This window comes from Epinephelus lanceolatus, chromosome 9 (assembly GCF_041903045.1).
Source record: "Epinephelus lanceolatus isolate andai-2023 chromosome 9, ASM4190304v1, whole genome shotgun sequence".
Taxonomy (NCBI): domain Eukaryota; kingdom Metazoa; phylum Chordata; class Actinopteri; order Perciformes; family Serranidae; genus Epinephelus; species Epinephelus lanceolatus.
Window position 1 is genome coordinate 29,680,117 of NC_135742.1, and position 13,758 is coordinate 29,693,874.

The 13,758-nt window shown below is 39.1% G+C and overlaps 2 protein-coding genes across 2 annotated transcripts; both read right to left on the reverse strand.

Moving 5' to 3' along the window:
• Nucleotides 1–2,270: 2,270 nt before the first annotated feature.
• nkx3-1 (NK3 homeobox 1) lies at nt 2,271–3,434 on the reverse strand. Its single transcript, XM_033620508.2, has 2 exons — nt 3,217–3,434; nt 2,271–2,923 (listed from the first exon to the last, which is right to left on the reverse strand). The coding sequence occupies exons 1-2, from the start codon at nt 3,398–3,400 to the stop codon at nt 2,538–2,540; spliced, it is 570 nt and encodes a 189-aa protein (XP_033476399.1). The 5' UTR covers nt 3,401–3,434; the 3' UTR covers nt 2,271–2,537.
• A 5,984-nt stretch (nt 3,435–9,418) lies between these two features.
• Nucleotides 9,419–11,205, reverse strand: nkx2.7 (NK2 transcription factor related 7). The gene is made up of 2 exons (XM_033620533.2): nt 10,880–11,205; nt 9,419–10,011 (listed from the first exon to the last, which is right to left on the reverse strand). The coding sequence occupies exons 1-2, from the start codon at nt 11,124–11,126 to the stop codon at nt 9,461–9,463; spliced, it is 798 nt and encodes a 265-aa protein (XP_033476424.2). The 5' UTR covers nt 11,127–11,205; the 3' UTR covers nt 9,419–9,460.
• Nucleotides 11,206–13,758: the final 2,553 nt, after the last annotated feature.

Below are 13,758 nucleotides of genomic sequence, written 5' to 3' on the forward strand. Positions count from 1 at the left end.
AGGAGGCAGCGACCTCAGCTGTGGAGGGCAACTTACTTACAGGAAGCCATGCGATAACAAAAAGACACGCCATTTTATACTCAAGGCACGGATAATATCCGTGCATTCACTGATAACAAAGTGCATCTACCTGTGTGATACCTGTGGCAAGGAAGCTCAAGGACATGCCCTGTCTTATCCTGGCACACACCTGCAGATGCCCTTTAAGGTTAATGGCTGAAGTGCCATGTGACCAGATTTTACAGATTTTCTGAAGCAACAAGAAGAAGGTCAATGGGTGAGCATAACAAAGTTGCAAGTTGTGGTGCATTACAACTATGTGTACCAACACTTTGGTGGACTATGTATATTGCAACTCTGACAACATGAGTTTGCTTCTTTTTTTCTTTTTCTTTTTTAATTTGCTCAATAAAGCTATATGAAAAAGTTTTACATTTATAGATTAGACCCAAGTGAACAAACTGCATCAGAAATGTAAGTAATGTATACAGCTGACATGTACCCAAATCACTTTACAATAACTGAATGTCCCAACACTGGTGATGGACACAACAGGGTTGTTGTTGGAACTTTACCTTTGAACTTCTGCATCTGGTCACTTCATTATCTGACACTAGAGACTACTTGACATCTAAATCTGGACATATAAACGCAATTTAGTTTGCGACTGGATCACATTAGCTTATCACTCTAGTGCAGGGATGTCAAACATACGGCCCGGGGGCAAAAACCTTCCCGCCAGGCCCACTGGATGACTTTGCACACCTAATAGTGATGCACTTGTGAGGGCTAAGAGGTGTCAGGTTTCAGGAGCAAGTTAAACAGTGAGTAGTTTTCTTTATGTAAAATGCTGCCTCAGAGGCTTTTCCACCCTGATCAGAATACAGTTCTTTTTAACTTTAGTTTGGTGTGGTGATGCTGGGATTACTACACAGGAGTGGAAATGTATAGAAAAATGCACATGTAATGACAGCGAGTAGTGGACTGACTGAATGTGGAAAAACTGAAAACTATGGTTGAAATTTCACTTATTCTTCTGAAGGCATCACAGGCTGTTTGCCATCTGTTTTGTGAATGGATGAGTGTTTTTTGTTTTTTTTTTAAAATGTACTTCTTTAAACAAAAAAAGGGAAAATTTTTGTTTGTTATTTGTGGGATATTATGCAATGGTTTTACTGGTCTGGCCCACCTGTTTTAGCAGATATCTTGCAGCACATTTCACAGAGTATAATTCATAAATCTTGTTTTATTTTCACAAATAACCAACACTGACCACTAAGACTTTTCCTACAGTGTCAGATGGCATTTTGATTTCTAATCCATTCACCTTCTTTTACCCTCTGAGTGTCCCACAGTGGTAATCATGTTAACAAACAGGTTTTGTTATGACAATAATCACTCCACAATCAGCTCTATGCCTCAGTAGCACGAGCAAAACTGGCATCTTCTGATTGACCCTGATGTTTAAGACAACGCAGTCCGTCCGCAGATACACTTTAACGGCCTTAAAACTTACATTTAATGTCAAGATGTGTTATCACCTGGAGGTCAGGATGGTGAAGTGGTTACTCTGATGTATGACAATACTGGTTACTTAGTTTTAGACAGGTATGCTTCTCTCTGTGGTATCCTACTTTTCACTGCTTCCCCCAGATTTTGTTTTTTCATACAATATACTTATTGTTTGATTGCCACACTGAGTCATCTTAAGCTAAATATTCTGAAATGTCTCAGATAACAAAATGCAGTTTCTTAGTTTCATACAGCTCTCCTCATGATGTCACCTTCAGAAAGCTGAAGAGTGGTTTATCTCCATGTAATCAGGTCAGGGGCTCTTTAAAGAAATCAGATCTCATTCTTTGGCCCTCATTTACAATATCGCCCTCATCTCTGCCTCGTCTTATCTTCTGTGTAGCTTTACAGTATTATCAGAATTTAACTCCACACAGATAGTGTGTGATTTCAGTGTACAAGACTGAAATTGTCCATATTATAGTGTTACACATACCATTTACACAGTGAACTGCAAATAGTTGTTGCATACATAGGTTGTATTCCTCTGCAGATTATATGCCACCATTATCATTTAACAACTTCAGACAACCTGAGCTACCGGTCTGTTTGCTGAAAACTAGCTGAAAGTGTGACTACAGTCAGGTAATGTATTTTCTGTATTTTCTGTATTTTCTTTTAACACACTCAGATTTTAAAGGAAAGTAAAATGTGTCAACATTCATTTAATTATGAATTTATCCACAACATCAGTAATCAAATGCTTCATTGTGCAAACCCACATTGTGTCCATAACCACAAGATGTATGATATTGTATAACATCTGTTTTCTTAAAGTAAAATACAGGATGTGTGTATGAACAAAATCATTTCAGATGGTACACTGGTTAATGTAACACATGGGTTCAAAATCAACATGAAAAAAGCAAAGAATCAACTCTGGCAGTGAACATAGAGCCTAAATATCAGGGATACCAAACATAAGTTTATGATTACAAATCATAGCTTCACACATCATTTCAGTTTCACCATAATGTTGGCCCCCAAGGGCCACTGTAGTCCCACAGGTAGGGTCTGTACTGGTAAGCTTTGCAGAAAGAGGTCATTAGTGATGACCGGACCAGGTCTTCTCTCAGGCCCAGTCCTTCAGCTTTGCACTCTGATGTTTGCTGCTTTCGTTTCGTCTTGTACCTCCGGTTCTGAAACCAGATTTTCACCTGGGTCTCAGTTAGTCTTAAGGTGCTGGCCAGGTGAGCCCTCTCTGGGGCTGACAGGTATTTCTGGTAGTTAAATTTCTTCTCCAGTTCGAGCACTTGGAGGTGTGTAAACGCAGCTCTGGAGCGCTTCTGTTTCCCAGTGGAGGAGAAGCTACTGGATTCTTTGGTGCTGGGACAGGATGTGTCCAGAGGTTCTGTAAAGTACAGATGTGGACAAGTCATTAAGAGAAAAAACTACCCTTTAACAGGTAATACAGAGTAGTGTGCATGACAGGCTGCAAAGGAAAACAACCACCAAAAAAAAAAAAAAACACCTCTAAGAAAAACATTCTTGATATACTTTCTATAAAAAAATAACCACAATTTCACATGATACAGACCTATAATTTAAAGATCCATTCCATCTTCTAAAACATTACTCTGCAAATCCAAGTCAACAAACATCTATCCACTAACTTCTTGCTTTTGAAAGCTTGCAGGCGCTCACCTGTCTGCACATCAAATGCTGTCTCCTGCGGGCAAAGTTGCTCTGACAACTTCTCAGATCCTTCTTTCCATCTTTCCATCTTCTGTGAGCAGCATTTAGCATTGAGCCTTGCACTGTCCTTCATGGAGAGTATGTCATCTATGAGGAAGGAGGTCAGAGGTTTGACTGAGTCAGACATCTCCATCCAGTAATCCACAAATCGGAGTCCTCTCAGTGGCAGAGGGATACAGCAGTGTGTCTCTTCACACACTCACACAGGCTGAATTTATACAAGAGCAGGGGCGGGTTTACTGCGACTACACCGGCAAGTGAAGTAGGCGGGACAAGTAGAGCCAACTACTCTACTACTGTCATCATTAACATTCATTTGTTTGCTTCTTTAAATCATCATGATGGGAATTTCTGGGCTCAAACAATAATAATGTCTTATCAAAAAGACATTTTTTAATGTGATATTTCAATAATTCTGACATGCCCATCAAAAGAAAAACAAACATCTGTTGTAAAATGCAGTTTGTGTACTTTTAAGCTACACGATATGCTTATTTTATCATATATGATTGTAGTCCATTTTTGATAAAGATTTTATCTAATATCACACGCTAGTTGTCACTTGATAAAGTGTGCCTAAACTAAGACAGCCTAGTAAAAATAGCTCTGCAATAATTCAAATTAAGGGGCATATTAGAGGCTGTGGTTTGTGGTGCTATTGTACAGACAATATTTATGAATACACTCATTATATTGCATTATACAGAGAGGTGTCTCTATTATTTTGTGTATCCTTTAAATAAATAAGATATAAGAATATTAGAGAATTCTCTCTGTATAATGAAAAGTGTACGAGTGTATTTTATAGGCTGCTATATGTTTTGTGTATTGTCGTTAAATCCCATATTTTGTACATTGTATGATCTATTTACACAATATTTATGCGAAACGAAGCTAGTGAACTAGTATCAGATTGGCAAATAGTTTGTTCATAGAGAGTATTTACTTTGAAAAGTATTTGATGAGTCTTTCTTTTTATTATTGGAGTGTATGGTGGATAATCTCTCTTAAATTAATCGTCAAAGTAGGTAAATGGATGTATGTCTTAAGCTTTATGCCCCCATCAATTATCTGCTGCTGCACGGACACAGTAGTAGGAGGGAGAGGGGGTCAGAGTGGGTGGTCGTACCTACTGGAGCACTAATGACTTCGACACATTTAGGCCGGCTCCTGAAACAGACACAGTAATTGCTCGGTGCTTGTTTATTTGTTGTTCTCTGTGGATCAGCCTGACTTTCTCCAAGAGAATGAGACATTTACTAGCAGTGTCTGTGTCCCTCTGGGAGTTCGTGCTTCATTCGTAAATGCATAACTGCAGGTTTGATAAACATAATCCCTTCCGTGGCCCCTGGCCCCGCTGACTCCTCCAGCTTCTACGGCACCAACCACACACTGAGCAGTCAGCGACACCACAATGTCACACTGATGAGTGCTTCCATTACATTGCTTTGATCTGATGAAAGTGCAACAATTAAACTTTCTGTTATCATCTTTTCATTAATGTGCAACATGAATACATAAAGTGTGTAAAGTTGAGCGTGACCTGTACCTGTCCTGTGAAACATCATTTGTAAAAGCCATACTGAGGCTCCTCTTAAGCATTAGCCATTGTCTTGTCAACACAGTATTAAGATCATCAGTGTGATATGTTTCACCTTGAATTCTTTGTCTGCGACCATCTGTCTGCAAAACTGTGTTGAATTGTAAGCACAGAAAGCTTTCATCCCTCTGTCTAGCAAGGTTTTGATTTCCATTTTTAAAACCTGTTTGTGTATTTGTTTTATCATATAGTGCTAAATGTAGAGCAATATATAGATAGAGGGTTTCTAGCTTCAATGACATAAGGCAGCTACAGTGGGACCCAGTGCACTCTATTATGACACTACTTATAAAACACTAACACACCAGGCTGTTCTTATGCACTGTTTGTATATATACCTATGATAAATAACACACAGGAACTCGTATACAACCCACTTCATCGGGAAGGCTATAATCACTCAATGGGAGTAGAGAAAGAGGTAGTTTAAGGAGCGAATATCTGCGTAAGGAGGCAGGTTGGGGTGGTTGTTGGGTCAAACAAACACTGAACTTTGCCCCAGGAGACCAGTGTTCTTGTCCCATTTGACACCAAGTGAACTTTGAGCTGTTTTAAGGTATCACCATGTTTCTTTTCCTAAACCTAACCTACGTAAATTACATACATATTGTAAGTACATAACATGACCACAGACAACCATGTTTCGTTTCCTCTATGTAACCTATGTAACTGTACTTGTCTAAACCGGACCTATGTAACCTTACGTTAAGTATGTAACTTTGCATTAAGTGCATTTACATGATGATACCACTCATGAGGCGCTAATTCATAGGATATCATACAAACCATTGTATGAAGATACATTGCACACACAGACACCCTAAACTAGCTGCCGTATATCGTATCATCTTGTCACATGATCAAATAGAGACTTGACATTGGACACCATCAGCATACATATAAAACAAAAATATAAAATAAGGAATCATTCATTTAATTGAGTAGTTTTTTTACAGTTTTTTATAGTTTGTGTAGAATCATAATTTTGTTACTGGCTGCTTATATTTTAATTCGAGTTCTTCATATAGGCCTGTTACTGGGGTGGCAATCTGAATCACTCACAATTTCCTGTCCAACACATTGTTGGAGGGTCATCTCTCTTCACGTCTCCCCCTCTCGATCCCATGGGCCCTATAGTGCAACAGCAGTGTCTGCATTGTCTGTATTTACGCCCCTGTCCAGCTTCTAAATGTTGGTAACTTTCTGAATCCACTGGAAACTCAGAGGCTTATTCTTCAAAAATACGTCAGACAAATGTTTGGTTGTCATCAAAAGTTTATTCACTTAGCTGAATAAGAAGCCAGAAGCAGTCAGCTCAGTGACAAGAGCATAAACAAAGCCAGCAGTGAGAGTGACTCCACCAGCTATGCTGTCATCCTCTTCCTTTATCCTGACACAAACCACATGATTGCTCTTAGTTCATAACAATGACGTTTCCTTCCTATTTATTGTCTCCTGAGCCTTCAGTGCGCAGATACTTGGCTGCATAGCTGTGCATAGATGTGACACAGCGGCACCTCTGACCTTTTAACCCAGGAAGGCATTTGTCTTCCACAGTACGAAGTATGTGGTGACGATGTTTTCTTTGAGCCACCGAAAGTTGTTGTGCCATCAATCTTCTGTTGTGTTCCTGCTGTGTCTTTGTCTGAGATGACGAGCAGCTAGACTTTGTTGTAACTGTAGAATTGTCACAGTTTTATCTCCTCAGCATCAGTTTTGTGTTATACTGTAACCTGCACCTGGGTTATTGCACAAGTTCTTTGCTCCATGTATTGTGCGACACAACAAATGTCATCAGACTGAACAGGTCAATCAGAGGTTTACAGACAAACCTCTATTATAACTAATAATCTGTAAATCTTTCTTCTGTCTAAATCTTTTTATTACATTTTTCTTAACCCTGATAGTGTCTTCATTTCTGTCTAAACCCCAGTTTAATCTGTATAAACTTTTATAGAGATACTCACAGCCTGTTTGTGTGATATCATGTTGGCACTGATGAGTTTTTGTCATGTGAAACTGATGTGAAAGTCTTCCACTAGAGGGAGCTTTAAAGCCAAACATCAAGTCCTCACAAAGTAACAAAGCCTGCAGCCACTTCAAACTACAGGATCAACCACACAATGAACCATTTTACCACAGGATTAGTCTGAAGGGAGTCTGATTATGCACCGTCAATAGTCATCTTTTATCCTCCTGTAGCTCATAGTGGTTTGGACAGAGGAGTTCTGATCCTGAGTCTTTGAATCATCTCAGCACCAATCATAAACACCAGATTATCAGACTGGCATTTCAAGGCTATTACATAGCCAGAGACATGTCTGCCCTTTTTAAAGCTGATGTAACTATGGTACAGCATGACTTAAAACCTTTTTGAGTAAACCATAATGGGTCTTTTTACTGATGGCCAGACTCACGTCATCCTCTGACCCTCATCATCACCGCAGTGTAATCAAGCATCTTTATTCTGCTTTCATTCATAGAGCTCTCTCTGTATCTTTCTCTCTCACACACATACACACACACACACACACACACACACACACACAACCTGTATGGGTGTGTGTGTGTTTCTGTATTATGCATGGAGACATGAATCTATTTAAACAATCACACTGTGGGGAATCACCTTCCTTTTGGGGACAGAAGTTGCCATATCCTATGTCATTAAACTTTAGGGTGAAGACTTGGGTTAGGTTTAGGATAAGGTTAGGTATAGGTCAAGGTTAGGGTTAGGCAAGTAGTAGATAGGGTAAGTCTCCAGGAAATGAATGCAAGTCAAACTAATGTCTTCTGAAGTGGTGGAAACACGACAGATATTTTTTCTCTCTCAGCCCAATTTCTGCCCCATTAGCACCAGTTGCCCCCAATATTTGTATCATCATGTCAATATCTGAACAAATCCCAAGACTGTATCAAATATCACACAGTGAAACTGCTTATTATTAACTATTTTAAAATAGTTTATGTGCAATAGTCTACCACTGTCTACTTTTTTTTTATCATATTGCCTGTTTTTATGACTGTTCTCTACAGATTGGTGTTTGTAAGATTATGCAATTAATCATTTTTATTTATCTATTTATTGCATTGTTTGTATATTTGTGACCGAAGTTGTAAGTGACGTGAGGTATTTCTTACTTTTTAAAAAGTGTCAGACAAAACTGATCACATTTAAAACCATGGATTTTGCTAAACATGCCTACCATTAACATTACTGCTGCAAAGACTTCTTTTTCACACACACACACACACACACACACACACACAGAGGCATTATCTGATCTCCTGAAGTGTCTCTGGTCTCCTCTCTGTCTACAACTTCATCCTTATCTTATGCAGAGCTGCTCCTTCAGCTCCTCTCTCCTCCTGGAGGTGTTTCTCCTCCTCGGGCGCTTTAGCTCAGACTCCATGTCAATTAAAAGTGACAAACTGACACACATTCAATCCATTCACTCATTATCTCATAATTATATATTGTAATTACAAACGTTGGAGCATGTGTGCTGCATAAGCCATACAAGATTTATTATACTTTTCAAATATGTCACTAAAAAAATCTTTGTTTTACTGTGAGTTTCTGATGTGATATTCTAAATCCATCCACATTGCCATCTTTTGTATGTTGCCTTACAATATATTAACCACAAAGTTTAACAGCTAATCAACAATTAAATGAAACTGGGAGCTATGTTTTTGTAGTGCAAGTGAAGTGAGTCCTATCAGCGCCCCATCAGTGAGTGACAGGTCAGACTGGAACTGTTTCCCAGTCTGACTGAAAGTTTGAAGAAGTTAAAGAGCCACTCTGTCTGCGGGTTTGTTTACCGAGCAGAGCTCCGGGACAGGACAAGCTCTCCATCCTTATCAGTGGATTTGTGAATGGGACAATAATGAGGTCATTTTGATAGAGCAGCCCTGTCAGGTCAGATGTCACCTCGTCCATTAGCTCTCTGATGGCTCTGCGTGATAAAGCTGCGCAGACGACAGCTCCATAAGCGATCACTGCAGGCTATCTGATCAGGTATGTGTGGATTTAATTGGATCTTAAGAGGACCATTACATTTTATAACAGGGAGAGGTGACACATTTGGTGTGTGGTTTTTGTAATTAGAGCTTATATATATGAATGATTTTAAAACGCGCCTTAGATTATTTTGTATTATTTTGTTTTTTACAATCGGTCTTTGTAAAAATTGAACTGTAAATTTAATGTTTTTGACGCAGAGACAGGATGATAATTTAAAAAAAAACCTGTGTAAAAACTAGGCTACATTTCAACATAATAACTGTCAGCGAAAGAAAATGATAATTTTTGCTCATGGAAGAAAATAATATAAACGCATTTTGTGGTTGACATGTAAAATAACCCGATAGCCATATACAATTGTACATCCTTAATTCAGAATTTCAAATTTAAGTGTGTCAAATTTAATCCACGAAAAATATAAAATGATATTAAAAACAGTGAGAATTAAACAAACTGCTGATTTTTAATTTTCTTTTTTATCAAGAGAAATCTGCAAACAAATACAATTCCTTTTCCAAAATATACCACAAATCTTTGATATAATTCAGACTATTTTCTTGTTTTAATCACCAGCCTCTTACACCCTGTAACGAAGCCTGAAAGTGTCCGTGGTTGAGATGTCCCTCACTGCTAACCGTTAAATCAACCAGCTGGTTATTACACATCTGTGCAGCTGACGGTGACACACTGTGATAACTGCAGCCATACATGCTGCTGTTTCCGTATGCAAACACAGAATTAAAATGTCCAAGAGTCACATTATAAGGTGCTGAGTGGGACCCTGCGCTGCACAGCTTCCCGTCCCGCACCAGCACCGGCACCGCCACCCTCCTGGGTGCAGGTGGATACCCCGCCAGCTCCAGAGACTTGTCCTGCCTCTGCCGCTTGCATTTATACCTCCTGTTCTGGAACCAGATTTTGACCTGTGTGGAGGTGAGTTTGAGGATGTGGGCCAGCTGCTCTCTCTCCGGGGCGGACAGGTAGCGCTGCTGTCTGAAGCGCCTCTCCAGCTCGGACACTTGGGACTGGGAGAAGAGGACCCGGGGCTTCCGGCGCAGCCTGGCTCTGCTTTTGGAGTTTTTGTCACAGCCAGGAGAGCTGTCAACACCGCTTATCTCTACACAGGAGTAAAAAACAAAACAAAACAGTCAGACAAACAAAAATTTAATACAACTTGAATAATTTGGCTCAAAAGAAACGACGCATTTCATCCATTTAAACTATTAAAAAATCCTAAGTACGTAATACTGTATTTAAAATTTAAATCCTATTGATGGAGCTGGATGTCATGTTTATCTCTCCAATTTTTACTTCTTTTTTCTTATTTAAATATACATTATTTAGATTATTTTGCAGTATATTTTATAATATAGGCTATTCAGATATTTTTGCTTTAACATTAAAAAGAAAAAAAACTACATAGTTTACTTTATATTTCTGCCACTTGTTTGAAGAAAAGAAGAAAAGTAAAATGAAAAACAACAACAAAAAACACTGGATGATATTAAAATTATAATTATTCTGACGTTATGAAGACGATATTTTCACTAGATTTTTAAAAATAAATTAATAAATACACAGTACAAAGTTTTCTCTGAGTTAAAATTTGATCTCTCAGGTAATAAAGGTCCAGGGAAAGTTGTAGTAAAATAAACACTCCTGAGCCATTTTTCTCTTTATAATAAAAAATAAAAAAAGTCACCATCACTGCCTCCTCATATCCTCCAAAATTTAGTTGATCCCTTTTGGATGTTGGTGGGAAAATATTGCAAATATGTGAGCTCCACCATTTGTATTTTATAAACAGATTTTTTTTTAATTTGAGATTTTAAGGAAAAGAAAAACGTGACAGGTCGTGGTGGGACAGGTTTTATCCCTGCTATCACGCGCTCAAGGCCCCACTCCATCAGTCGGCCTAATCCTGACCAACCAGCAACAGCCTGTATACACCTGAAGTGACTGATTATCATGTATATTTATCTCACCCTGCTCATTTATTTCCTCTTCTGCTGCTGAGCTGTGAATATCGAGCTTCTCCTGCGTCCCCGAGACGCACGGCTCCGGCTGACAGTCATAAACGTCCCCGGTCCTGGACGCAGCGTGCACGTGCTGATAATGCATCGGAACAACCTGATCAGTCATCAAGAAATCGTTGTCAAAGTCATTGTGGTGCTCCAGCTTCAAAATATCCTTCACTGAAAAAGGCGTCGTGGTAGTTGAACTGGGATGCATCCCAACTCTTTTAGCTGCTGTGGGTTAGTTAGATCCTTTATTACGCGCTGGGCTGGAGCTGCTGGTGATGCTGCAGGACGTGTCTCTGGACTGACTGATAGGTGAGGGCATGGGGAGACTTAAATCATTCAGGGGTCCGGCTTAAGAGCAAGGTAGAGACAGATATGTCACCCCTCTCCAAAACAGTGGCCAACACCCAGCCTGCGCGCACAGCTCCTTTTCTTCTCACCTTACACCTCACATCATCTCTCTGCGTGAGACGGTGTAGCTAAGAGGGTTAATTAAGAAGTAAGTTGACGGTGTGAGGGTTTTTAATTACATTTCTGAATTCCTACAAAAATATTAGTTATATTATTATAGTTATCAGCCTAACTTTTTTCTTTAAAAATGTAATTACTTTGACAGGAAATGTGGTGTTTACTGAAAAATGTTTATTTTTTAAAAGTTAAATCATTAAATGTTTAATACATTGAATAACAAAACTCACTTTTTTAATGGATTTAAGACACACTGACAATCAATGTGTTAAAAACAGACACTTTTGCATCACTTAAAACAAGTGAAACTGCTCCAGATTAATTAACCAGTTTTTAAAGGGTGTCATTTATTCAGTGCGCACCCAAACCACGCTTCTGGTCAGCCAAGTTAAGCCACTTAATCCGCACACAGGTCCTCCGGGGTTGAGTGATCTTAGGTGATGTCGAACAGCTTTACCATCAACATTGTTTTCCTGCCGCGTTATTAGTCTTCTCAGGCCACAACAAACAGTAACATTATACCTGATGTTGTGGAAGTGGAGAGGCGGCGGCGCCAGCCTGCGATGCTTGACTGAGGCCGAGACGCGCGTCCGCACAGACAGGAACAAGGACAGACACGGCCTGTCCCACTGGGGGACGCGGAGATGAAGGACACTTAAAGGCCTGAGAAGGAGCTTTTTTAAAGCAATGGCTGAAATTATTGATCGGTTCTTTATTTAGAACAGTTGGAGTAATAACAAATAAAAACTTAAGAGTAAGGCTATAAGACACAAGCTTATGCAGAACTCAGAATGGTTTGTTGCATAGGTGTCATGATTCATGTTTCTTCTTATTTAGAAATTATCAAATCACCATGACTTAATGGAACTAGTTAACACTTTAATGGATAATCAATTAATGGATGTTATCTCACAGCAATGTGTACATTTGCATTGTTGTTTTACTTAAGTACTCAGACTTACAACCTTGGACCCACTGGTTAGTTTTAAGTCCAGTCTGCTGACTCATTGCATCATTGCATCACTGCCACCTGCTGAGTTACCATCTTCCACAACTAACAAACATTCCAGAAGAGTTAGGCTAATTTCCTAAACCAGTTCGATCTGTTAAGTTTGGGTGGAGCTGTGCTGTCAGTTTGCTTAGGTCAGAGAAATAAGAAAATAAATGTTCAGCCTGGTTTGTTATAACAAAGCAGGCAATGAACCATGCTAGCATAACTATTCCTCTCATATCAGAGTCATGTATACTGGGAGATTTGCACAATTTCAATAGTTTCATTAAAGGATAAAAAGGTCTTCCTCTCTTCATGTATGGCCACAAAGAAGGTAATCATGAATAATTGGATTTGCTCAAAAGCACCACCTCAGAAATAATGCATCGCTGAAGCAATAGAAACTATAAACTTGGGAAAAGTAGCTTTCAGGTTGCAAAATAATGAGACAGAATATGTTGAAACATGGGCACCAGTGGAAAATTATTTAATGTCAATATTATATGTATATATGTGTGTATGAGTAACGCTATTTGTTTTTCTCTCTTAAACCTCTTACTTGGTTTTGCTGACATGAACTAAAAACTGATGACTTTCCTTTGTTGGTGCTGTTCTATAAATCAGAGACTTGCTTGTTGTTTGTACTGTGGGATGAAGTGCAAAGAGAGGAGAAGGATTATGGTGGTGTTTGAGACCAATACTGCTCGAGGAGTACTTTGATTCAGGAAGGAGGATGAGAGTGGTTTGGATGTGGAGGTTGGACTCGAAGGGGATTAGAGATGCTGGGATTTTTTAAAAATGTTTTTGTTGTCCAATTTGTATGTCCTTTGTTTGTACTTTGTCTGTCAATTATGAATAAATGTTAAAAAAAAAATGACATTTAAAAAAAAAAAAGAAAAAGAAAAGAAATGTTCCCACTTTTACAAAACAGCCATCCACACAGTCCCAGGTGAAACACACAGATGTATGTGAAGCATTGGGGAGCTGTCTGAAACAAATTCAACCCCGCTGCTGTGTCCTCAGAGGCTGTTTAAACTACACCTGTAGCAGTGGAGGAAGATCTCAGATCTTTCATTTAGGTGAAAGAAGCAATACTACAGAACAGAAATATTCTGTTGAGTCCTGCATTCAAAATCTTACTTAAAGGACCAATGTGTAGGATTTAGTGCTATCTAGCCATGAGGTTGCAGATTACAACCAAGTGAATACCTCCCTCATCCCTTTCCAAGCGTGTGTGAGAACCTTTGGTGCCCTTCAGGTAACACAAAAACACGAAAGGCCCTCTTTAGAGCCAGTGTTTGGTTTGTTCAGTCTGAAGCTTGAAATGTTTTTTTTGTGTGTGTGTGTGTGTGTATGCATGCACCAGGCATTTCTAATAATACAT

What these genes read in the sequence shown, in the direction of transcription:
- nkx3-1 (XM_033620508.2), bottom strand. Translation starts at nt 3,400, where the DNA reads ATGGAGATGTCTGACTCAGTCAAACCTCTGACCTCCTTCCTCATAGAT. An exon ending in AGCATTTGATGTGCAGACAG is followed by an intron (nt 2,924 to 3,216) that starts GTGAGCGCCTGC and finishes TGTACTTTACAG; the next exon opens with AACCTCTGGACACATCCTGT.
- nkx2.7 (XM_033620533.2), bottom strand. Translation starts at nt 11,126, where the DNA reads ATGCATCCCAGTTCAACTACCACGACGCCTTTTTCAGTGAAGGATATT. An exon ending in AGAGGAAATAAATGAGCAGG is followed by an intron (nt 10,012 to 10,879) that starts GTGAGATAAATA and finishes ACTCCTGTGTAG; the next exon opens with AGATAAGCGGTGTTGACAGC.